Consider the following 26,235-nt stretch of genomic DNA (forward strand, 5'->3'; position numbering starts at 1 on the left):
CAAACACAAACTCATCTGCTCTGGCAACTCAGTTGGTGGGCTGTGCATGTATTTCTGATATTTTTTCTAAACCTTGAAAATAGATTGATGAGAAAGTCAAACACACAGCAAGAACTTAGTCTTAAAATGTTAACTTAATTTTATAAAGTGCTAATCTGCATTCAAGATTTCAAATATGCTTGAGTCCTTTGCAATTGATCAATGACCCTTTCCATCACTTCACTGATGATTGAGAATAGACTGAGGGGCAGTAATTGGCTGGATTGGATTTGTCCTTCTTTTTGTGCACAGGATGTGCTTGAAAATTTCTACATTGTCAGATAGATGCCAGTGTTGTAGTTGTCCTGGAAAAGCTTGGCTAAGAGTGTGACAAGTTCTGGAACACAAAATTTCAGTACTGTTGCGAGGATGTTGACAGGGCCCCACAGCCATTGTTATTAACAGTACTTTCAGCCATTTCTTCATGTCACACAGCGAGAATTAAATTAGCTTAAAACTAGAATCTCTGATGCCAGGATCTTCTGGAAGAGGCCTACATGAATTATCCACTCAGCACTCCTGGCTACAAATTGTTGCAAATGCTTCAGTCTTATCTTTGCGTTGGTGTATTGCTCCCCCCCATAATTATGCGTGAGGTATTTGTGGAGCCTTCACCTCCAGTGAGTTGTTTAATTTTTCGCAACATTTATGACTGGATGTGGCAGGACTGCAAAATTTTTACCTGCTGCTTATGCTGTTTAGTATACAAATCGTCTGATGTTATAGCATCATGTCATTTGACATGTCATTTTTATGTATATCTTAAGCTGTTCCTTGCATGTCCACGTGCATCCTTCATTGAAACAGTGTTGATCCCATGGCTTGATAGTAATGGTACGATAGGGATATGCCGAGACATGAGGTTGCAGCTTGTGTTTTAATACAGTTCTGCTGATGATGATGATCCATAGTGGCTCGTGGATGCCTAGTCTTAAGTTGCTGGATCTGTTTGAAATGTGTACCATTTATCACCATGGTAGTGCCAAACAAAATGATGGAGGATCTCTTCAATGTGAAATTTGCACTTTATCTCCACAAGGACTGTATAGCAGTTACTCCTAAGATACTGTCATGGACAGATGCATCTGTAGCAGACAAATTAATGAGGATGAGGTAAAGGATGGTTTTTTTTCCCCTCTTCTCGGTTCCCTCCCACCAGCTGCAAACCCAATGGTGCACTTATGTTCTTTAGGGCTTGGCCAACTTGGTCAGTATTGCTGCTGCTGAGTCATTCTTGGTGATGGACATTGAAGTCCTCCATCCAAAGTACATTTTGTATTTTTCGATGTAAAGTAATGTTCATCAAGGAGGAGTATTGATTCATCAGTTGATGAGGATGGGTGGTGTGGTGCATGGTAATTAGTAGGACGTTCCCTTGTTTTGATCAACCTGATGCCATGAGCCTTCGTGGGTCCAGAGTCATAGAGTCATAGCCCACAGAAGAGCCAAAAGATCATATTAGTCGAGAGGATGTGAGACAGCATGATGATGTCTTCAATGACTAGGAGTGCCATGACAAATGAGAGTCAATAAACTTTTTTAACCAAAGAGAATAATAGTGTATTGTTTTCCTTTTTGAAAACTGATATTGCTGCAGTTAAAGTCATATATAATAGAGTATGGAAAAGATTTCAAATAAAAATTGCAAGTTTTCAACATATTGGTCAGTTTTTAATTTAGAGCTGAAAATGTGTTGCTGGAAAAGTGCAGCAGGTCAGGCAGCATCCAAGGAACAGGAGAATCGACGTTTCGGGCATAAGCCCTTCTTCAGGAATGAGGAAAGTGTGTCCAGCAGGCTAAGATAAAAGGTAGGGAGGAGGGACTTGGGGAAGGGGCATTGGAATTGCAATAGGTGGAAGGAGGTCAAGGTGAGGGTGATAGGCCGGAGTGGGGTGGGGGCGGAGAGGTCAGGAAGAAGATTGCAGGTTAGGAAGGCGGTGCTGAGGTCGAGGGATTTGACTGGGACAAGGTGGGGAGAGGGGAAATGAGGAAACTGGAGAAATCTGAGTTCATCTCTTGTGGTTGGAGGGTTCCCAGGCAGAAGATGAGGTGCTCTTCCTCCAACCGTCGTGTTGCCATGGTCTGGCGATGGAGGGGTCCAAGGACCTGCATGTCCTTGGTGGAGTGGGAGGGGAAGTTAAAGTGTTGGGCTACGGGGTGGTTGGGTTGGTTGGTCTGGGTGTCCCAGAGGTGTTCTCTGAAACGTTCTGCAAGTAGGCGGCCTGTCTCCCCAATATAGAGGAGGCCAGATCGGGTGCCGCGGATGCAATAGATGATGTGTGTGGAGGTGCAGGTGAATTTGTGGCAGATATGGAAGTGTCCCTTGGGGCCTTGGAGGGAAGTAAGGGGGGAGGTGTGGGCACAAGTTTTGCATTTTTTGCAGTTGCAGGGGAAGGTGCCAGGAGTGGAGGTTGGGTTGGTGGGGGGTGTGGACCTGATGAGGGAGTCACGGAGGGAGTGGTCTTTTCGGAATGCTGATAGGGGAGGGGACGAAAATATATCCCTGGTGGTGGGGTCCGTTTGGAGGTGGCGGAAATGACGGCGGATGATACGTTGTACATGGAGGTTGGTGGGGTGGTAGGCGAGGACCAGTGGGGTTCTGTCCTGGTGGCGGTTAGAGGGGCGGGGCTCAAGGGCGGAGGAGCGGGAAGTGGAAGAGATGCGATGGAGAGCATCGTCAACTACGTCTGGCGGGAAATTACGGTCCTTGAAGAAGGAGGCCATCTGGGATGTACGGTTTTGGAACTGGTCTTCCTGAGACCAGATGCGGCGGAGACGAAGGAATTGGGAATATGGGATGGTGTTTTTACAGGGGGCAGGGTGGGAGGAGGTGTAGTCTAGGTAGCTGTGGGAGTCGGTCGGATTATAGTAAATGTCCGTGACGATTCGGTCACCCGAGATAGAAATGGAAAGGTCTAGGAAGGGGAGGGAGGAGTCTGAGATGGTCCAGGTGAATTTGAGGTTGGGGTGGAAGGTGTTGGTAAAGTGGATGAACTGTTCAACCTCCTCGTGGGAGCATGAGGCAGCGCCGATACAGTCATCGATGTAGCGGAGGAAAAGGTGGGGGGTGGTGCCAGTGTAGCTGCAGATGATGGACTGTTCCACATATCCTACGAAGAGGCAGGCGTAGCTGGGGCCCATGCGGGTGCCCATGGCTACTCCTTTGGTTTGGAGGAAGTGGGAGGATTGGAAAGAGAAGTTGTTCAGGGTGAGGACCAGTTCAGTCAGTCGAAGGAGGGTGTTGGTGGAAGGGCACTGGTTGGTACGGCGGGAAAGGAAGAAGCGGAGGGCTATAAGTCCTTCGTGATGGGGGATGGAGGTGTACAGGGACTGGATGTCCATGGTGAAGGTGAGGTGTTGGGGACCGGGGAAGCAAAAATCATGGAGGAGGTGGAGGGCATGGGTGGTGTCCCGAACGTAGGTGGGGAGTTCTTGGACTAAGGGGGACAGGACCGTGTCGAGGTATGCAGAGATGAGTTCGGTAGGGCAGGAGCAGGCTGAGACAATGGGTCGGCCGGGGCAGTCAGGTTTGTGGATTTTGGGCAGGAGGTAGAAACGGGCGGTGCGGGGTTGTGGTACTATGAGGTTAGAGGCGGTGGATGGGAGATACCCTGAGGTGATGAGGTTCTGGATGGTCTGGGAGATGATGGTTTGGTGGTGGGAGGTGGGGTCATGGTCAAGGGGGCAGTAGGAGGAGGTGTCCACGAGCTGGCGTTGAGCCTCAGCAGTGTAAAGGTCGGTGCGCCAAACTACTACCGCGCCTCCCTTATCAAACCTCACAACTTGTCGACAGAAATAAAGAACAACTCCAATCTGTCTTGAACTAAACTGAGGAATCTAAAGTTAAACGATACACACTTAGGTCTGATATGATTATGAGAAAGTGTGGATTACTGAAATGAATGTACTGTATAGGTTAAATTACATCTCCCATTGTGAAGCCTGATGAACCATGTGTACAATAAGTGTATTGTCAGAATTTTGGCTGATGCTTATACCAAGTAAAACCTGTTTTACTAAACATTTTGGCTTAGATGTTTATGATGAAATCTAGTCAACTTTGGGTGGTGCTTAGGTGGTATGAAGATTACAATGGTGATACCTTCCATAATATTTCCCTGCAAAGATAATTGTCTGACAACAACTTGCACTGATCAACCTGACTCTAAATGCAACTGCCCATCTTGAGTGCATCTTTCTACATGTAATTGAAAGTAGAAAATATACCTCTCATTCCCCCTCAGTGGATTCCATCTCAAAGTCCTTAATCACAGAAAACAACAGCACTCTAAACATAATGTGGTCTAGCTAGATTGAGGAGATCAAAGGGGAGACCAATACTGACACTACCCAATTACATAAAACTTGGAAGCAACTAGCTAAGTCTTGGCAAATTAAATGTGAAAGTGAAGTGAAATAGTTTCCTTGTGGACTTGTACAGTGCCTATGATTAAAAATGAGGGAATATTTGAGGAGAGGATAGAGGCTCCTGATTCTGGAACTGCCTATGACAGCAATATACAACCAAGAAATATCATACTTGGTACCATTATCTGTCCATTGAGTTCACCTCCCACCTGTGTAACGTATTTACATTTTAAAAACATATCTGTGAGCAGTCAAGGTGCAGGATAAGACCCTGCAGCCCCTTCAGGGAGATGTTCCTCACAGACTGCTATTTTTGTCTGAGGCCATAAGCTTGTAAAGATAACAATGGTTTTAAAGTTTAAACTGGCTCAATATTCCAGTTTGATGCACTTCATATTATTTAATTGGCTATGCATTACTGAATAAATCAAAGATAGAGGGATAGGAGCCAAGTGCCAGCAAACGGGGACTAGATTAGTTTAGAATATTTGATCTGCATGGACGAGTTGGACCAAAGCATCTGTTTCTGTGCTGAACATCTCTATGACTAAGGTAATGGTTTCCCAGACAGCAATGATGCCTCGTCTGCTATAGGCTTCAGAAACTTCAATAACTACAACAGGCACCTCAAAGCACTGAATGAGTACCAATTGATCCTCAAGATTTATTGGAAACAAAGCTGGTTCAACAGCCATATTCTCCCCCAAGCTGAAATACCAAGCACAGGGGTACTCATTACTCACAATCTGCTGTGGGATATATTTGTATCACACTGAAGCAGGGAAGAAACTGGTCTAGTCAGAACTTAGGGCATGCAGGAGACTTCCAGGCAGGCATTAGAAATACTTCCTTCCTACATTCCTTCCCAATGTCTAAACCCCTTTGCCGATGGAAGTTCTGGCTTGTGACTGACAAAAATGCAGAAGTATCATTTGGGAAGACATCAGATATGTCGAGAAACTTCATTGGGAACTTTCAGAAACAAACTTGTGGCATTGGCGAAAGTGCATTTATCACCAATCACCACGTCTACCTAACCCTGCAATGATCAATGCCCTGCATACAGCAGACTATAGTGTAAACAAAAGTTAAAAATCATGTGACACCAGGTTATAGTCCAACAGGTTTAATTGGAAGCACTAGCTTTCGGAGCACCGCTCCTTCATCAGGTGACAATCACCTGATGAAGGAGTGTCGCTCCGAAAGCTAGTGCTTCCAATTAAACCTGTTGGACTATAACCTGGTGTCGCATGATTTTTAACTTTGTACACCCCAGTCCAACATCTCTAAATCATAGAGTATACGTCAGCTTATCTCCAAACCCATCAAACCAGAGTCAAGGTAAATTATCCTTAGGACTGCATTGACAGACAGATGTCCTGTTTGGACAAGTCTAACATTTAATATCCAGTCCCTACTAAAGGAAAGATATCAAACAGTAGAAATTTATTGAGTGCCAGGACTACCCTATGTTCAAGGTGTCACTGATGATAAAGATGTTGTCCTCAAGTACCCAATTAAACTGACATTAGCTTGCAACAATAGGAAACATTATTAAACATTCACAAGTGATGTCCTTTGTGAATACTAACCTAGAGATGCCAGGATTCTTTTATTACTTGATAGTCAGCGATTCCTTTGTTAATCAGAGCTACGTGTCAAGATGGAGATGAGAGGTACCTGCTACAGCATTGCCTAATGACATCACTGTGTCATCCGAAGGGTTTTGTGCCACACAAGTCTTTATTGAAGAGACCATCAGGCTTCTTAAATCCCATTTGTGTTGCCTAGATAAGGTGTGCAGAGTCCTACTATACAGAACAGTAAGGAGATGGCACGGGAAAATCTATGGCCAGCAGCTTGTCAGCTTGGGCAGAAAATTATTTTCTGCTTCCAATGGAAAGGAAACACATCAATATTAAACTTAGACTAACTAGAGCTCAAATTTTTAGGCTGCTATGTCAGACTGAAAAATGGAGTTCAAGATATGTGTGCACATATTTGACGAGCTGTAGACTGGCACCAATTGTGGAAAAGGCGTTGAATACACACACTTTACAATGATATGATAATGTATAACCAATATATTATACTGAATTGAATGCAATGCTGTTATCTTCTATTGCCTGTGTGGACCAATATTGCATATTTCAACACTTTACAAAATTATTACATGTTAGTTACTGGATACTTTCTTCCAGTGAATGCTGGATGTAACCTTATGAGATTTGTGTAAACCATGATGATGGAGCAGATTACATGGCTCTAACATCAGTGCAAGAGAAGGTATCAGATATCTAAAATGAGCACAGGAAGAGAGAACTTCTAGACACTACACTCAAGAGCTGTATTTGATAAACTACTATGTACAGATATAAATAAAGCAGTGGTACATTACACAAACAATTGATGAACCTTCCTGAGAAAGAAGCAGCCTCAGGGACAAAATATGTCCAGACACCCATAGCCTAAGAAATTCCAGAGTGGTATCTGTGTGCAGGTGGCAGTATTGGCTCAAAGTCCAAGATGAAGCAGAAACACCTGAAGCAGGGCAGCTCTCCTTTCACACAGCCCTGAAGTGTTAGTCTTGTTTCTTTTTTGCTCAAATTCAAGAGTGGAACCTTAACCCACAGCCTTCTGAGTGTGAACAGTTATACCACAACTGAATGGGTGTGAGTATTTGTCAAAAAGCCAAAATAGCCTTGCTTTTGAGTCTGAAGGTTATGTATTCATGTCTTCTTTCAGAGTCTTGAGCATATATACCATGCTGACATTGCAGTACAGTGCTGAGGACATGCTGCAGTGGTAGAGCTGCAGTCTTTTAGGTTAGATGGTCAAGCCAAAGCATCAGTTGCTGTCTTAGGTGCATGTGAAAAAATGGCTAGAGAATTCCTAACAAATTTATCCTGCAATCAATATAATTAAAAGATATTAGATTGTGATTCATCTCAATACTGTTTTGTAATTTGTCTAATTTCTGTTTGTTCTTTGTGGGCGCTTGCAATGCAGAACCTGATTACCATATTTCCTTAAGTTGCAACACTGTCCAGAGTTCTCAAGCACTTCATTGACTGTGAACTGCTTCGGGATCTTTTAAAGTCATAAAAGTCTCTACATTAAAAAGTTACACCTTAGCCAGAACTTTTACAAGGTAAAATAACAAATATATTTAATTTACAATTAATTTGGGAAGAGGTGACACGAAAATACCTAAAGAAAACAAAAGGTAAGTTTTCATGCAATTATACTGAACGGGAAATTCCCTTTGCTTGTGTAAAGAGGGTTTCCCCTACATTTCCAACTAAATTATGCAAGTGGAGGTGGAGTCACTCTGAGGAACCTAACAGCCAATGGATGTATCGTCCTTTTTGAGAATATCTAAAATTGCGTACGTTCACTGCAGAATTTAAAAACAAAAGGTTAACGATAAGTGTACGTGATGTATATTTGTGTGTTCCAGGCAGGTTTCACTGCCTGATGTTTCCTAACCCATCAACTCTGATTGTACTAAACACCTGAAAAATGCAAGAAGCAGAAGTGACAGACTCTTATAATTGAGCTGGTTATTGGGGAGATAATATTCGTGCTTGTGGGAAAACAATTCATCCAAAGGCTTCCAAATATTCACAAAAAAAAAGCTTTTCACACATTCAAATTATGGGGAAAAGGTCCACAGCTCATAATAAACCAAAACAGTATGATTGACTCTATGTTATTTCAAAATATTTGTAACACTGATATTTGAATAATAATCATTTAATTGAGTTTCTGGAGTATGCCCCTTGCCTATAACTGATATTTTACTTTTTTGTTAGAGGATGAGGGATTGTCTTGGTAATGTAAAAGTAGATGTGTTTAGCATCTTCGTGCAGTGCTTCAACTTCCTTCAACCTTTGAATAGTTTGAAAATGCTTCCAAAATTATGTCACATCTTCATTTAGAAGAGAACCAGACAAATATGTGCATTTCTGCTCAACAATGGGGTGTTCTGATTCCTCCGTATATATAATATTTCACTGACATCATTATCTGTGACGAGGATGAATAGTGATTTGCCTACTCACCTGAAGATCTGGTAAGATCTGGTCCTTGGGGTTTTATATTATCAGGTTTGATTCTCACAGACTTGAACTGTGGTAAGCTGTCTATCACTATTGAAACAACTGCTCCTGTTATGAGTTTAAATTCTGTTTCAAAGCCCTGTACTTACAAGTTGATGGTCCAGCATTGTATTTTTGTTCTCTTTGTCCTCCCCAAGGAATGATCTATTCATCTTTTGTTCTATACCTTTGACTTCTTGAATCTTTTCCTTGTTTCCTGATTTCCAATTTCCTGATTTTTTTTATTTGTTTATGACATTATGGATATGCAGTGAACATAAAATATTTTCCAAAGCTCCCCATGCTGTACATTCATTGTGCTTGTGATTCTATTTGGAACCATGTCATTTATAATGTAATATGGTCATTGACATAGATTCCCAATCTTTTGGCAAGTTTTGAGGAGGGTGAGCAGACCATTTTACAACCCATACATCCAACTATATCAGAGAAATCCTCAATGTTTCCTCACAGTATTGATGAATTTTATGTCCTGATTTCTTCCTGCATTGTGAATAGGATTGTCTGTTCCAATGTTAACTGTTCCTTGGATTGCAAAATAAAATTGATTGGTCCTCATCTCCCACATCACCAATTGTACTGTCTCAAATTGATTCATCCTTCATAGCTCCATACTTGCAGTATTCTACTGGATGATTTTTAAAAATCATTGAAAAATCTTCCCTCATTCTCTTACACTCTGGGATTATTGATTAATAGTTACCTATTCCATCACTAAACTTTTTTTCAGGATAAAATATGCATTAAAAACTCATTCAATACTTGATAGTACTTTCTGCCAGACTTTGTCTTACCAGAACATTATCAATCTTTGGAATTAAAGCTGATGAAAACGTGCCAAATTCAGGGTGTTGTTTCTTCCCACACAAGTCTGAAGTCATTCTACTGCACTGAAATTTTCACTTAAAGAATTCCCACTTCTGGCCTCATTATCAGGAGGGATTCTGATTCTGATGAAGGACTTATGCTAGAAACGTCAATTCTCCTGTTCCTCGGATGCTACCTGACCTACTGTGCTTTTCCATCACCACACTCTCGACTCTGGCCTCTTTATCAGTCTGGGACATTATCAAATGATTGAAATAATGTGAAAGTCTCGGCTGGAATTGTCATCTATATTGACTGTTGCACTAACACATGTGTGTGAGCAGTGGGATTTTTGAAGTTTTCTGATCCTTCATTTTAATTTCCAGTTTTGCCAGTTGATGTTTAGGCTTTGAAGTCACCTGAGGTACTTTTCCCGCTCTTTGGAGAGTTGCTGCTCTCAAATTTGAACAGGGCCAGGCAGACTAATTGAAGGCATAATGTTTCCGCTGGTTGGTGTCTGGAACCAGGAGTTACGGTTTCAGAATATGGAGGAGGCCATTTAGAACTGAGATAAGTTCTTCACAGGGTAACAAATCTATGGAATTCTCTAATAGGCTGTGGAGGCCAAAACACTGAATATATTGAATAGAAAGATCTATCCATTTTTGGATATTAAAGACATCAAGGAGTGTGGGGAGAAAATAGCAATCTGCCATTGACGTACAAGATTAGCCATGATCAAATTAAATGGTGGAGCATGTTGAATAGCCAAATAGTCCAGTCCTGCTCCTAGTGTCTACATTTCTGTATGATTAAATGTTTATTTTCTCAAAATCTAGCTCCTCTTTCACATTACACAAACTTTGATGAATAAGACAGCAGTCCACAGATCAGCACAAATATTTCTCGCTATCATACCTGATCATTGGCCACAAATCATTTCAACATATTTATTTTAAAATCACACAACACCAGGTTATAGTCCAACAGGTTTATTTGGAAGCATTAGCTTTTGGGACAACCACCTGATGAAGAAGCAGTGCTCTGAAAGCTAGTGTTTCCAAATAAACCTGTTGGACTATAACCTGGTGTTGTTTGATTTTTAACTTTGTACACCCCAGTCCAACACTGGCACCTCCAAATCACAGGATATTTATATCTTTATGAACAAGAGGTTTCTTTTTAACCTAATTTGGGAATGTGAGCATCTATGACTAGACTAGCTTTTATTACCCATCTCTGTTTTCCCTTCAACAGTTTTTGTGGTGTATGTACACTCACAATGTCATTAGGGAGGAAGATCTAAGATTTTCACTCATTGGCAATAAAGGGACAGTGATATAATTCCAAGTCAGGTTGGTTTATGGCTGGAGGTGAAAATGCAGTTGGGGTGTTCCCATGTTTTTTTTTTAACCTTTTTCATTCTAGGTGGTAGAGTTCGCAGTTTTGAAAGGTGCTGTTGAAGGAGCATTGGTTGCAACATATCGTGTAAATTATGTGCATCACTGCCACTCTGCATCAGCGGTGGAAGGAATTAGATAGGGTATCAATTCAGCAGGACTGCTTTATCATGGATGTTGACCTTCTTGAGTGTTGTTGGAGAAGATCCCATCCAGGTAAATGTAGAATATTTCATGACAGTCTGGACTTCTACCTTGTAAACATTTTGTAAAGGTTTTATGAAATCAGGAGGTTAGTTACTGATCACAGAATTCCCATCCTCTGATCAACTGTTATAGTAGCAATTTTTATTTGTCAGTTTCTGTGCAGTGATGATCCTCAGAAATGATTGTGGAGGATTCAATAATATTAATAGTATTGAATTTCAAAGAATAATGATAGAGTTGTCTTTTGCTTGAGATGGTCATTGCCTGGTACTTTTGCGGTGAAAATGTTTCTTGCCAATTATCAACTCATACATGCTTTGCTACTTGTGGACATGGATGATTCCATTTCAGAGGATTCACAAATGTTGCTGAACATGCAGCAATCATCAGTGAACATTGTGATGGAGTGAAGGTTGTTGCTGAAGCAGCTGGAGACTGTTGGGCATTGAACACTACCTTGAGGATATCCTGCAGTGATGCCCTAAGATGATTCATTGCTAACATCCGCAACCGTCTTCTTTTGTGGTAATTGTGGTACAGAAGTGCAAATTTTCATTGCTGATTCCCATTAATTCTAGTTTTGATAGGGTTTTTTTTTGCCAGAATTGGTCAAAGATGATTATTTGAGTGATAATTGATTGGCTTGGGTTTGTCTTTTGTTTTGTGGACAGAAACATGTGGGCAGGTTAGATGTCAGTGTTGCAGCTATACTGGAAGAGCTTGGCTAGGGCAACAGCTGGTTCTGGAGCAGAAGTCTTCAGCTCTGTTATCAGGATGTTATCATTATCTCGTGACTTTATCTATCTCTTGATATTATTTGAAGAAAATGGAATGGGCTGAAGACTGGTAAATGTGGTTGGAATATAAGAACACAGGAAAGATGAGAGAAAGTAGTCTACTACATTCACTGCTCACAATGTGGTCTCCTCTACATTGGCGAAACAAAGCGGTGACTGCTTCACAGAACATCTACATTCTGTCTGCAAATAGACCCCAGGCGTTTGGTTGCCTCCCACTTTAATGTACCACCCTGTTCCATGGCCAACCTCTCTGTCTCAGGCATGCTGCGGTGCTCCAGTGAAGCTCAGTGCAAGTGGAAGAACAACACCTCATTTTCCACTTGGGGACACTGCAGCCCTCCAGACTCAATATCGAGTTCAATAATTTCAGGGCCTGAACTCTCCCCTGTCTGAGCCCCCTACCCCACACACGAGGCCTTGTTATCACGGTCTACCATTTCATACCACCTATCGCTAGCCACTAACAGACTCCATTAACAACTATTCACCCTCATAGCCACTCCTTTGTCTGCGATTTTTGAGAAGATTTGTAGCTCAGGTGTGTTTCAGTTTGTAAGTTTGCTCGCTGAGCTGGAAGGTTTGTTTTCAGACATTTCGTCACCATGCTAAGTAACATCATCAGTGAGCCTCCGGTGAAGCACTAATGTTCTGTCCTGCTTTCTATTTGTGGTCTTCTCCACATTGGGAAACTAAGCAGTGACTGCTTCGCAGAACATCTACATTCTGCCCGTGAAAAGGACCCTGAGCTTCCAGTTGCCTCCCACTTTAACACACCACCCTGTTCTGGAAATGATATCACCTACTTTAAGAGATCTAGACACATAAATAGAAAGCAGAACAGAACACCAGCGCTTCACCAGAGGCTCACTGATGATGTTGCCTAGCATGGTGATGAAATGTCTGAAAACAAACCTTCCAGCTCAGCGAGAAAACTTACAACCAGAACTCCTTTGTCTGTCCAACTGTTCTTCTTTCTCTTTGGGCTCTATCCCCACCTATTGTTTACTCCTTACCCCCTCCCCCTACCCTAACACCTGCTTAAAAACCAACATTTTCTGAGATACCATCAGTTTTGAGGAAGGGTCACCACACTCACTACACCAAAGCTCTATCTCTCATGCATCAGCAATTTCTATAAATCAGAACTCATGCTTAACATTGATATTCTCTTTGTCATCCGCATGCAATTACCACTGTTGCAAGTATGACACCCACATCTCATAGCATTCGCATACTTAGCTATTTAGCAATGACAGACTCAAAACCAAAATATATTGCAACATGCACTCATTGATACTCTTCCCCCTCTCTTGCTTGACAAAGTGGCACGCAACAGGAGTTACCTGTAAAAGATCAATTAAAGACAGGCAGGCTCATCATACCCTTGGAGGAGAGGTGCTCAGCAGTATTGACCCATCTCAGCAATTCAACTTTGCTGAAGAATGCCTTGTATGTTCCTGTCAACTGCACCTTCTGAAATGCCGATAATCATCTCTCTTCTTCCTCTTCATCCTGGACGCACCCTGATGTTCTGGGAGATGGTTAATTCTTTGTCAAGTACTGCAAGGCTCCTTCCAAAAAGTCATGGTGCCCTGGACAGTCACAGCCCGGACCTAACCTTTAGTTACAGATCTAATCCAAGGTGCTAACACAATCCTGTGACTAATTCCTTGGAGAAGCATACTTTTTATGGACACTGCTCTGGTTAATGCAGTTAGAATTGCTGAAAGGAGACATAGAACACAGAACATAGAACATTACAGAGCAGAACAGGCCCTTCGGCCCTCGATGTTGCGCCGACCTATGAACTATTCTCAGCTCATCCCCCTACACTATCCCAAAATCATCCACGTGCTTATCTAAGGATTGTTTAAATCTCCCTAATGTTGCTGAGTTGACTTCCTTAGCAGGTAGGGCATTCCACACCCTTACCACTCTCTGCGTAAAGAACCTGCCTCTGACATCATTCTTAAATCTATCACCCCTCAATTTGTAGTTATGCCCTCTCATACAAGCTGACATCATCATCCTAGTAAAAAGTCTTTCTCTGTCTACTCTATCTAATCCTCTGATTATCTTGTATGTCTCTATCAAATCCCCCTTAGCCTTCTTCTTTCCAATGAGAAAAGACCCAAGTCTCTCAGCCTTTCCTCATAAGACCTTCCCTCCAGACCAGGCAACATCCTGATAAATTTCCTCTACACCTTTTCCAATGCTTCCACATCCTTCCTGTAATGGGGCGACAGAACTGTACACAATATTCCAAGTGTGGCTGCATGAGCGTTTTGTATAGTTGCAGCATGATATTGCGGTTCTGGAACTCAATCCCTCTACCAATGAAACCTAACACACCTTATGCCTTCTTAACAGCACTATCCACCTGGGTGGCAACCTTCAGGGATCTATGCACATGGACTCTAAGATCCCTCTGCACATCCACGCTACCAAGAATCTTTCCATTGACTAAGTACTCTGCCATCCTGTTATTCTTCCCAAAGTGCATCACCTCATATTTAGCTGCATTGAACTCCATTTGCCACTTCTCAGTCCAATTCTGCAGTTTATCCAAATCCCCCTGCAAACTGTAACATTCTTCCAAATTGTCCACTACTCCACCAACAATGAGGTTTGTGAGACATGACCTGTCCTTGACGAAACCATGTTGACTATCTGAAATCATCTATGAGACCATAGATGTTTAAGGCCTCCAACTGAAAACTCTCCTCTTCCTACTCCATCCACAAAAGCTTGTCATCTCCGCTCAATCTCCCTGTGATGCTACAACCTACAACTATAATTTCAATGACAGGACAAAGTTGGCAAATTTCAAATCCAGACTAATCCTTCCAATGTCCTAGTAACAGTCTCTCTAACTAAGAAAATGCCTCAAACAAGACACTTCCACTAGCTCTGCAGCAGAAAATTACATGTTAGCATTGTGATTGGTATGGGTGCCACTGCATATTATTGAGACCAAACCCTCCACTACATTTTTGACACCCAATCCCTGTAATGCTTCAGAGTCAAAGTTTTCAGCTTTAGTCTCACTCTATATCAAGATAGCCAACATCTCACCTGAATACCATTCAAAAATAAGCATCAGCAAAACTTCTACCAAATCAGAAAACTATCATGAAACTGATGCCAACTGCCAGTAAAATCTGCTGCTTAAAGGAACAATCATCAGGATCATCTCTAGCACAATTCCATATTGATAATAAGCATGGGTAGAATTTTCCCAGCCCTTGGGCAACATGGACAATGGCTAGAAAGTTTGGAAAATATGGAAAGAATGAAAAATTTGGGTTTTTGACGTTGAGAAAAAAAAGTCTTATTTTTCCTGTAAGATTTCAACAGCTTGATAAGGATCTGCTTAGTAAGGGGCATGGACATTATTTCCATACATTTGCATCTCCTTATTAGCTAACCTTGCCTTATTTCTATGTAGTTCACTGAAGCACTGATGAGAAACTAAAGACAACGCCAATTTCCAACCTGAAAATTGGAATAGTTACCGAGCAGGTGCAGCTCACTGGCTGTTTCTCTGGGACTCCATGTAAAGCTCCATTCACTAACATCACAGGGCATTGTCCATGGGCTGCAGCCCTTTCCACTCTTCATCCATGGATTTCAGCATCAGCAAAACACCAACCTCACCACATCATCGTGGCCAATACTGGAACAACTCAGAAGACACTTCAGTACTTCACTGCTGCTGATTGGAACTCACAAACAACTTGCAGTACAGTGGTCCTGCAGGTCACTCTGTGCTCAGGGACAGACATCCATCTCATGTATTTGCATAGAATGCACCTCATGACTTTTTGATTGCTTTCTTAACATTCAGTCACTTTGTGCTTACTTGGATATTCATAACGTTTCTACCTTGCCTTTTCATGCATTGCCACTTCCTTAAGAATTTACAGGCATCTCTGGCATGCCTCGCTCCTTAGGGAAGACAGAAAACTAAGCAGCTTGTCAGCTGTGAACAGTTAAGCGGATGAACATGTTGCTGTATAGCACTGTCATGCCCGCAGCATGTGCCAGCAGCTTCTGTGGCAAACTCACTGCATGTATTCTAACCAAATGGCTTTGTCTGAAAGAGTTAGAAGAGTAGTCCTCAGCAGAACAAAGGTAATTTGGCAGCTATGGTCACTCAGAAGCTGGCACCACACTTAGTCAAGAACATTGTCTGAAGTCCTTTCAGGGTCGGGGACCTGCAGAGTTTTAGTTTCGTAACTGCTGCTGTCAGGGTCCAGGATCCTTGTCCTTCCAGTCCAGGGATTGGTACATGGTCAGTACTTAGGTTTGGATGATAAGCATTGAGAGGGGCTGTCAGGAGGACAGTCCATGCTTTGTCAGGAACATAATAATGGTTGTGCAGCAAATACTGAAGGACAGCATCTGACCTCTCCTTTTTGAAGGGGTACACAGCCAAAGATTAAGCATGGTACCTGCAGTATGATTGCTGGAAGGCTAAGGCAGTGGCGAGCACTTCTGCCTCTAGCGTCATACAATTGATTGAGAAAAACACGATGGAGCTTGGATGTACAGCTAATGAGTTGAGAAACAAAAGATTGTGTGACAAAAGACATCATGGGCCATGCTTGTAAACCCTTCATGAAATTCCCCAAAAATGACACTTTCTCAAAAGAAAATGGGATAATTCAGCCAATGGAAACTGAAAACAATTCTATTGTTGAAAAAGTATAGTTACTGAGGAAAACTGATCCTATCAAAGGAATTTAGTAAGGTTTAATTATTTTGGTATTTGAATATTATAAATGTGCCTGATTCCGTGCTTTTTACACTCTGCCAAATGCACAATTTGATTGAAATTCCTGGTAATATGAACCACATCTGGTGATAAACATTATTTCATATGCTCCTCGAAAAGATGTTGATATCATCCCATTAAAAAAAACTTCAGGAATTTGTGAAATGAGCAGAAATAACACTGATCACAATACAAAATTTCCAGTCTGTATTCCCATTTTGTGAAATAACAAATTTCAAGGCAGGTGTTTTCCAGCAATAAAGGTCACCTGAAAATTCCCCCAAAAAAGATGATAATACTTCCTTCAGTCCAATAATGCTATTTAATGCTTTAAACCTTGAAGAGGAATATGTTTGGAATCATTATACTGCCATCAAGAGGCAACATTTCTCGCTGAGCTACAAAAGAATTCACTTATGATTTTGAACAATGTAAAATGGAGACAAAATATCTCAAGTATAGTTGAAGCAGTTCCCTTTCAATGAAAGTGCTTCACCACAAGAGCAAAAACCACTGGGAGAGAAATTATCTGCCATTCATGAAGGCCCTGGAACGTTCACAAGTGTTTTGATATGTTAACTTTATTCCTTAGTTGTTATGTAGTGCCAGTTAATATTTGATTCATTCTTAAAATCACAGTTAGGGACTTTAAGGAATAATATTAACGCTTTATATATGATAGAATCCTTACAGTGTGGAAACAGGCCATAGGTCCAATAAGTCCACAGTGACGCTTCAAAGAGCAACCCACCCAGACACATTCCCCTATATTTAGCTCTGAATCTTGCACCTAACCTACAAATCCCTGAACACTATGGACAATTTAGCATGGCCAATTCACCTAACCAGTACATCTTTGGATTGTGGGAGGAACCTGGAGCACCCGCACAGACAGACAGTCGCCCAAGGCTGGAATCAAACCCAGGTCCCTGGTACTGTGAGGTAGCAGTGCTAACCACTGAGCCACTGTGCCATCCATGTCCCAGTACCTCTCGCAAGTTAATTGATGTCCACATAACTATATTGCCAACTAAAAGAAAAAGGTTGCAGTCACTTACTTAAAGATTAACGTACCTAGAAGCACTGCCTCTTAGTTGATCCACAATATTAATATGAAATATTCACTGTTATATTAAGTTTCAAAGTTGAGTTAAGCACCAGGAGCTCTGGCTGTAATTATTTTAATAGACACAAAAAAAACTGCAGATGCTGGACTCCAAAGTAGACAAGCAGGAGGCAAACCAGGCAGCATCAGGAGGTGGAGAAGTCAATATTTCTGATGTAACCCTTCTTCAGGACTGGGGTTGGATGTAAGGGGAGCTACAGATAAAGGAGGTAGTGGGGGAAGAGGGGAGAATGGGAAGTAGGGCCCAGCTGAGATGCTTGGTGAAACATGTCCTGAGTTTACGTTTGGTCTCCCTGATGTAGAGAAGACCACATTGGGCGCACCGATTATAGTAAACTAGGTTGGAGAGAGGCACGTGAACTACTGTCTCAGCTGGAAGGACTGTTTAGGGTCCTGGATGGAGGTGAGAGGGTGGTGTTCCTCAGGTTTTGCATCTTTTACAGTTGCAGGGGAAAGTACCAGGAGTTTAGGGGTGGGGGTTGTTGGTGGTGGAGGGGGGAGCAGGTTGGTGGAAAGAATGGCATAAACCAAGGATTGGCGAAGGGAACGGTCCCTGTGGAAGGCAAAGAGAGGTGGGGAGAGGAAGGTGTTCTTGGTGGTGGGGTCTAATTGGAGTTGGTGGAAATGTTTCATGATGATACGTTGGATGCAGAGACTGGCGGGGTGGTAGGTGAGGACAAGGGGGACCCTGTCGTTTTTGCATTGGGGGGGGAGGGGGGAGTTTAGAGCAGTAGCTAAGCATCTCAGCTGGGCCCGCAGGCGCTGACTGGATCTCCCAGTCACCACCTATTTTAATTCCTTTTCCCATTCCCTCTCCAACATGGCCATCTTTGGCCTCCTCCATTGCCACAACAAATCAGACCACAAATTTGAGGAATTAGACCTCATCTTCTGCTTGTTTTGCAATTGTTTCGGGATGTTATGCTCTGCTCAAGGCACCATATAAAGGAACTCTTATATTATTGTACCATAGTGATCTATTTTGGACTGTTTCAATATATGTTAATGTCTTGGAGGAAGAAATGGTGCCAAGCTCTCAGGCTGGCTGATGATGCTAATTAGGGAAAGGTGCAAATAAAGAAATAAGGGAAGTTAGTAACCCTATTACAGAATAATCTGAATAGGTTGCAGAAACTAGGAAATAACATTTCTGAGAAATAGAAAGTCATGCTATTGAACAGAAGACATAGATCATGCTTGTCTGTGAATTTATAGAAATGGCTACAAAATGCTATATTCTGATATATTTCAGAAATGATGGACTTCTATTATAAAACATTATCTGAATGATAAGTTATGACGGGTTTACTAATAAGTGAATTAGTTTGTGATCTGTGCAAGGTTTACTTTAAATAGCTCTTCAGGGAGCTCCAATTAAAAAGTAGCTGCTGTCAAATAAGAAAGTGTGAAGAGGGGTGACCAAAAGCTTGGTTAATGAACCAGGTTTTAATGATTTTCTCAAATAATAGAGATTTTAACATAAGGATGTGAATATTAAAATTATGGCCAGATGTCATTGTAGAACTGAGAGGAGCACAGGAATGATAAGCAACCAGGATAACAGGATAACATATGGGCAGCAAACTGAAGAATGAGTTGAAGTTTGCAAAGTGTGATGGACATGAGCTTTGTCATGAATGTATTGAAATAGTCATATGTAAAAAGCACAATGGTGAATTTTAGTAAAGCTGGGCTAAGGCAGAGAACAGAGACATGCAATGTCATAGAGGTGGGCAGGAGTGGCAGCAAAGGAGTGTGGAATGGAGTCAGTGTGAGGGTGGGTGTTTGGTGAAGACCTATGACTTTGACTTTATCATCGTTTAGGCAGACCAAATTATGACTCATCCAACACTGTAAGTAAAATATCCAATCTAACCACAAAAAGACAGTGAAGGGGTTGAGAGTGTTGGTGTAAAAATAGAGCAATGCTATCAATGTGAATGTGGGACATGACCCTTGTCTACAGTTGAATGTTAATGAGGACATCTAGGTTTGGAAGTGATGCTGGGTCCATGAAAGAAGCATTGGGAATGTTTGCATTGACAGTGAAGGGGTGGGAAAGAAATTATTGATACAAATGCTCTGAAATAAGAATGCTCAGAAATAAGGAAGTCCCAAAGGTATCAAGGCAGATGTGAAATGCAGTTAGCATTGACTTGAGAGTAAAGAGAAAAGTGGGGCAGTAGCAGAGGCAAGCAAATAGGTTCTTGACAAAAAAGGTCCCATAAGTTCCTGTTAAAGTTGAATGGAAGATGCAGGAGAGGGGGATTTAAACAGACAAATGGCAATGGAGAAAGGAAGAGTGATGTTATCTTTGCTTTCCAGGTGATCCTAAATAAATTGTCAGTTTTCAGAGATGAAAATAAACCTTGCTAGGGCTTAGAATGTGTTAAGATAGTGATAAAAATGGACTATCAATTTTAAACTTCTGTCCTCACTTTAATACCTAGAACCTCTCATGAATTGGTTTTAAAATACAAAAGCACTAATGTGAAATTGCCATAGTAATAAGCAGACTGCAGGTTTGAGCCAGCTCATGAAACAACAATGGACAAGAATCAGTCAGAACTGAAAATAACATATCAATAAAAATGAAACCATTCACACACACAGACTCTTCTGATTGAGTTGCATCTTTCTGTAAATTTCACACATTGGGATAAAACACTGACCTATAGAAGATTATCCAACTTGAAAAAAAGCAATGAGGTCAGACATACTAAGGATATGCTTTTCAGCCAACTGCTTTTGGTTTGAGCAACTATAAAAATGGTGGATTCATAATGGCAGAACTGGAAAATTGGATCTCATTTCCTGATTTTCTTTCAGCCTCTGTGAAGGCAATACCCAGAAAAAAGCAAATCGCAGAAACATTCATTTGCTAAGAACTCAAAGACATCTACAAGTTTTACTGCTGCACAGGATACAAGGCATTATTTAAAAACCATCATCTCACATTAAACCTAACACTCCATTGACTCTAAGGACTTTTTAAAAACGGTGTATTCTTGTTTTGCCTTTTTCATAATAGACATTCTTCAACTTTTAAAGTGTGCGTGTTTATGATATGTTTTATTAATTTTTGGGGGGTTGGAAACAATGAAATTCCCTTTTTTCACGGAAGCAAAGTTGTACTTACTCCTTTTTTAAACTGGAAAACTGAGTTTTGACAGTTGCAAAAATATCATGGAGAATAGAGAATATTGCAGTTATGCGTGTGAAAGCTTTATTGTCAGTAACCTGGGATTGGATTTTTCCTATGGACAGAAGCAGGAGGAAATGGAGGTGGAAGGCAGTAAGGCATTTGGCTGACAAAGTGGCCAGGAAGAGATCTCTTAGTGAATCATAATAACATATTTTTGCATCTTGTTATTCATGTGGATTTTTAATATTTCCCTTGAGAAATTGAAAAGCCTTTAAAGCTCACTGTCAGCACATTTTAATACTACAATCAAGTTTTTGTTTATGTTTGGTATGATATGTTGGTGGGCTAATATTTGGGAACATATCTGTCAAACAATGTGCTAAATTATATTCCAATTTGATGACACTTGAAGTGAAAACCAGAAAAGTCCACGTGTTCCCACAAAGCTTTCTACTGATCATAAATGCACACATTCAAATCACTGACTTTATCATCTTGATCCCTTTCGATATGTTCTATTATCAAATAAAAAGGCTTGGCTAAACCATCCTTATTCTGTTCATTAAATTGAGCACAGTTCATCCAGGCTCTTGTCCATCAGCCATCAGAACAGTTCTTTTAAAGGATTTGTAGGTTCCCTCATCATAGATTATTTTTATCGTATATGGTATGAAACTTAGATATCTACTGACAGTTTGATTCTCATTAAATTGATAACCTTGAAAAATCTGGTTTCTCCAACAAATGACATTACTGAAAAATGCTATCAATTTTAGACTCACACTAACCTGTTGTAAAATTATCAACAGGAAAATAGTTCAACCTTGTTAGAACCCTTGCTGATTTTTAACTTTTTTATTTTTTCATAATTTTCAGTTTGGAGCTGTGAACTGTGAGCTAGGAAATGAAGGCAATCTTTGCAACAACAGCTAGTTTTTAAAAAAAGAACAAACAAACTCTTATTTGTTCATGAGGTCAGGTCGAAAAGTTAATTGCAGTTTGTTTCTTGTCAAAAAGTTTTCTAGATAAGCTTAATGCTTAAGCAGATGGCAAATGTTGAATGTTAACATCTGATCTCGTGAGGAAACAGTCTAACAAAGAGCTGTCAGAGTGTGACGTGGCTTTTGGACTGTGCTTGGGTCAGAAGGATTGTGCCTACAGAAAGTATGAAACAGAGGATAGATTGCTCCCTGGTTGTCGTTTAGTTATCAACCTATTGAAAGTTCAGAAAACAGAGTCTCAGTTCTAAGTATTAAATGAATATTCCTTAGAATCCATCTGCATGCATTAAGTGTCATCAGAATCCAAGCAACATATAAATTTATGAACCTGTGATCATGGAGGCTGTTTGAGTGAACTGACCAATTACATCCATTTATCTTTCCTTTTTGATTTATCTCTTCACTGTCTATGTGTGAAAATAGGGGCTAGAATCAACGAAGGCTGGGTTTAAAAACACAGATATTAATTAGATTACTTTGTGGTTTAACTTTGCTGCTTTATTAATGAGTTGTTAATATTTTGTTTATACCATAAACCTGGTGCCTGGTATTAGTTATTGAAAAGGCCTGGTTAAGAACCATTGGGGTCAATTTTGAGGGTCATTGAGTATTTTACTTTTACTGTGTTGTGAGTACAGTGATAGGGAGGATGATTTGATTCAGCTATCTGTCTCTATGTCATAAAACCTTTGTTTGGAGATGTCATTTTCTCAACATACCTGTGGGAAAATTAGAACTAAATTGTTACTTTTTTCTGGTATATTTATCAAAAAGACATGCAATAAAATGTGGGCAATTCATAACATATTCCTGTAGATTCTGTCACATTAATGCTTATAAGGTTAATCAAATACATGTGATAAATATAAATTTATCAAATATATCCTAAGTTAAAAATGTTTCATATATTTTTTATAAAAATTCTGGATTGTAACTATTGTTAGCTGATTAATTTTTTTTTGCTTTATTTCCACTTGAAAGAAACCCATCTTATTAAAACCGGAAAATGGAAATTAATTACATTTTCTTACATATTTGAACACAAACTGAATGTTTCTTCAATGGTTTGGTAACAGGAAAGAGACTGAGTAATACACTTTGATGTAATCAAGTGCGTGCCCTGAGTACTGATATTATCACACAACATCAGAAAAAACATTACAGAGAAAATACATTGTTTATAGAAATATTTAAGTAATTACCTTGTGGAGCCAGAGGAGTGCTCGCTTTCTGGTCCGTGAACTTCTGTTAAGGTCTTGTCTCCTATATTTGCATTACAGTTACTTTTTAAACTGGAAGAGAATATTTAAAGATATAAAACTATCCAATGGTAAGTATGAGGTTGCTGAAATTAAATTTAATTTGGCTACACACCTCAGTTTAATGGTTTTGAGTGTTGCTTTTCTTAGTTTACTCTGCTTCTGTGGCCCCCAGTAAGCATGTGTACATATAAAGAGGCGAATGGCAGTAATAAGGAGTTGGCCAAACTATATGCAGATTTAAGAGGATCAGTCCATTTTTCTAAACTGGATATGGGGGGGACTTGTGGGAGTGCAGCATGATTCCATATGTGATGGGTAAAGTGCTACTTACTACAATAATTCAAACTATAGCATTTCATCATATTGTCATTCATTATAACTGTTGTTGTGAGGCTTAATTCTGGAATTGTTTGCAAAAAAAATTAATAATTCAAAATAGTTATCATGCTCATAGACTTACCTGTTGGAACAATCTCTAATTGCAGTAATCCTGTGTGCATATTGAACAGGTGCCTGTTTGAAAATCCTGGTGTATGGCTTTTGTAAATGATTACATATATTGCAAATAAATGTGGAATTATCAGTGACAGATAAAAAGATGTCATATATCATTTGTTATCATTTTCCTACATTGAATGCAAAGTATATTATACCTATGATGATTCTGTATTTTAATTCAGCTACATATCTAAAATCTCAAATTATTGTGTACTTTCTTATTGCCATTGCAACTTTATTAATGAACCATTCTTTCTTTAAGAAATAATCCTTCATTGATTTTTCCTAATCATGTCTCTAATGGCAATACCAATAGATTTCAAAAATGAGGCCATTTTAAAAGTGAGCAAAAACTAAGACACATTTCTGTTTAATTTTTGGGAGTCAGTATGAGATACAGAAACATGGACGGTGTTGTTAAAAAAAATTAATGATTTTACATGAAATGAATGAAGAGGAAATCTGAAACTTTACAAATCCCATTACCTCCAGATTAAAAGGACAAAAGCCTAATCAGAAATAATTACTTCTCTGTAAATCTGATCTTGATTTACATTAGGTGGGTGATTGAGAGTGTAAGTGTTGGGAAAGGTATGCAGGAGTCCCATAATAGGTGACAAATCTGTGTGAATGATGTATGGTCACAGTGAGAGTGGAAGACTTTGGGTACCATCAGGAAGGAGTCAAGAGTAGGGTGTTGAGAGTAGTGTTGGAGAAGTTGCTGGGGGCTTGGACTTGCTCACAATCTGGAGGGGGAGAAGAATGTATCAAAGATTGAGAGAACCATATGTTCTGGGTGCAAGAGGTCTCAAGGTGGTCACAGGAAGAAAATAGAGAGAATATTAGAAAGAAACCAAATCAGTCAAAATTATTAAATCCCAGCAATCAACAGAAAACTCACAAAGTACAAAAATAATCTTAACAATCCAAGATTGACACAGCTAAGAGATACAAAAAGGCATCTGTATACTGACAAATCTACATACGTGTGGATCAGTATTTGTCGCCAGAAGAATACATTGAAATTTCTAGACCATGCATGACTTCTTCCCAAGAGGAACAATGATGAGGCCTGTAATTCAGACTTACATTGACCCACGGCACAACTCTGGAAAATGTCCCCAGGGATTCCTTCACTTTAAGCTCCCTAAACAAGTCGGCCTCATTACACAGCACCAAATCTAGAACTACCTGTTACCTTGTGTGCTCTACCACAAGCTACTCCAAAAAGCCATTTTGTTGCTTTCACAAAGTCCTTTTCATGGGATCCACTCCCAATCTGATTTTCTCATTCTACCTGTATATTGAAATCTCCTCTGACTACTGCAATAGTGTTTCCATATATGCCATTTCTACCTTCTGATTTATTTTCTGACCCACATCCTGACAACTGCTACATAACTCCCATCAGGGTCATTTTCCTTTGCAGTTGCTCAACTCTACCCACACAGATTCTGCACCTTCTGACATTATATCATTTCTTCCTATCGTTTTAACTTAATTTCTTACTGACAATGCAACCAAACCCCTTCTGCCCACCTGCCTGTCCTTTCGATAGGGACAGATATCCTTGGATATTTAGCCCCCAGCGCTGGTCCCCTTGTCTTTGTGACTCCCACAACATTGTACCCATCAATTTCAATCATTGTCACAAGCTCACTTAACTTGTTTTGCACTGCATACATTTAAGTATAACACTGTCAATATTACACTAATTCTCAGAATTTTCCCCTTATCAGTTATATATGAAGTTAGATTCCTGAGCCTTTCTATACTCTCTGTCCTATTACTTGTTCTGGAAACTTTAATAAACTCTTCTGAACCCACTCCAACTTCAACTTCCTCTATAGGTCTCCATGCAACTAATTCGTGAACATACAGGGTGTTGCTGCCTACTTTCAAGTGTAGAGGTATGGGAGATCAGTTCTATCATCACAATTTGTTTCTGTGGTGGACCTGCATTACCTGGATGTTGGATGTAGGGTGTGGCAGAATTTGCCATAATTTCTCTTTGTCTTCTCTGTTAGAATAGCAGCTGAAAAACAACTGCATATCTACAGAGAGTGGGCAGAAGACTGTGACTAGCTGAGTTGCTCTTGCAGAGAGTCTATGTGGACATGATGGGCTGAATTGTTACCTAATGTAATATCATGGTACATATTACTTTCTGGTATATTTCTCATTCATTGCTTGCATTGCCACCACAAAATCCTGAAGAAGGGCTAATGCCCGAAACGTCGATTCTCCTGTTTCCTAGATGCTGCCTGACCTGCTGCGCTTTTCCAGCAACACATTTCCACCACAAAATCTACTTCATTCTGCTATGATAGTTATCTGGATCAAAATGAAATACAATATAACACGTTTTACAAAGCCTGTTACAAGCATGCACTTTCCTCTGACAATGTGGCTTCTGGAAGTGGACATCTCGGAGAAGCACGGTGGTAGGTATGCACATAGTAAGTGTGTGGCAAGATCAACTGTCAGAGACTCTGATCAACCAGTCACAACTTACATTTTGGGGACCTCAGAGATAAGGCAATGGACTAACTACCAGCTTTAGCAACAGCAATATCCTCAGTGAAGCATTTCTTAGCAATAAATGTTCTTTCAGCATAGAGAGACTTTACAGATCTTGCAGAGTCAAAAACTGAATGGGAGCCAATAGTTCTGAAGCGAATCTT

The 26,235-nt window shown here is 40.4% G+C and overlaps 1 protein-coding gene across 1 annotated transcript in view; it reads right to left on the reverse strand.

Annotated features, from left to right (window-relative positions):
• The window catches only part of LOC122563232 (uncharacterized), a 128,975-nt gene extending 103,372 nt beyond the window's left edge, over positions 1 to 25,603 (reverse strand). The window contains exons 1-3 of the mRNA XM_087973393.1: positions 25,517 to 25,603; positions 23,166 to 23,278; positions 22,994 to 23,083 (exon numbers count right to left, since the gene is read on the reverse strand). Coding sequence (XP_087829519.1) covers positions 22,994 to 23,083; positions 23,166 to 23,278; positions 25,517 to 25,603 — 290 coding nt within the window. The remainder of the gene's footprint in view (positions 1 to 22,993; positions 23,084 to 23,165; positions 23,279 to 25,516) is intronic.
• Positions 25,604 to 26,235: the final 632 nt, after the last annotated feature.

Source organism: Chiloscyllium plagiosum, unplaced genomic scaffold (assembly GCF_037043375.1).
Source record: "Chiloscyllium plagiosum isolate Xiang-an unplaced genomic scaffold, Cpla_swu_hap1 HiC_scaffold_26, whole genome shotgun sequence".
NCBI classification, from domain to species: domain Eukaryota; kingdom Metazoa; phylum Chordata; class Chondrichthyes; order Orectolobiformes; family Hemiscylliidae; genus Chiloscyllium; species Chiloscyllium plagiosum.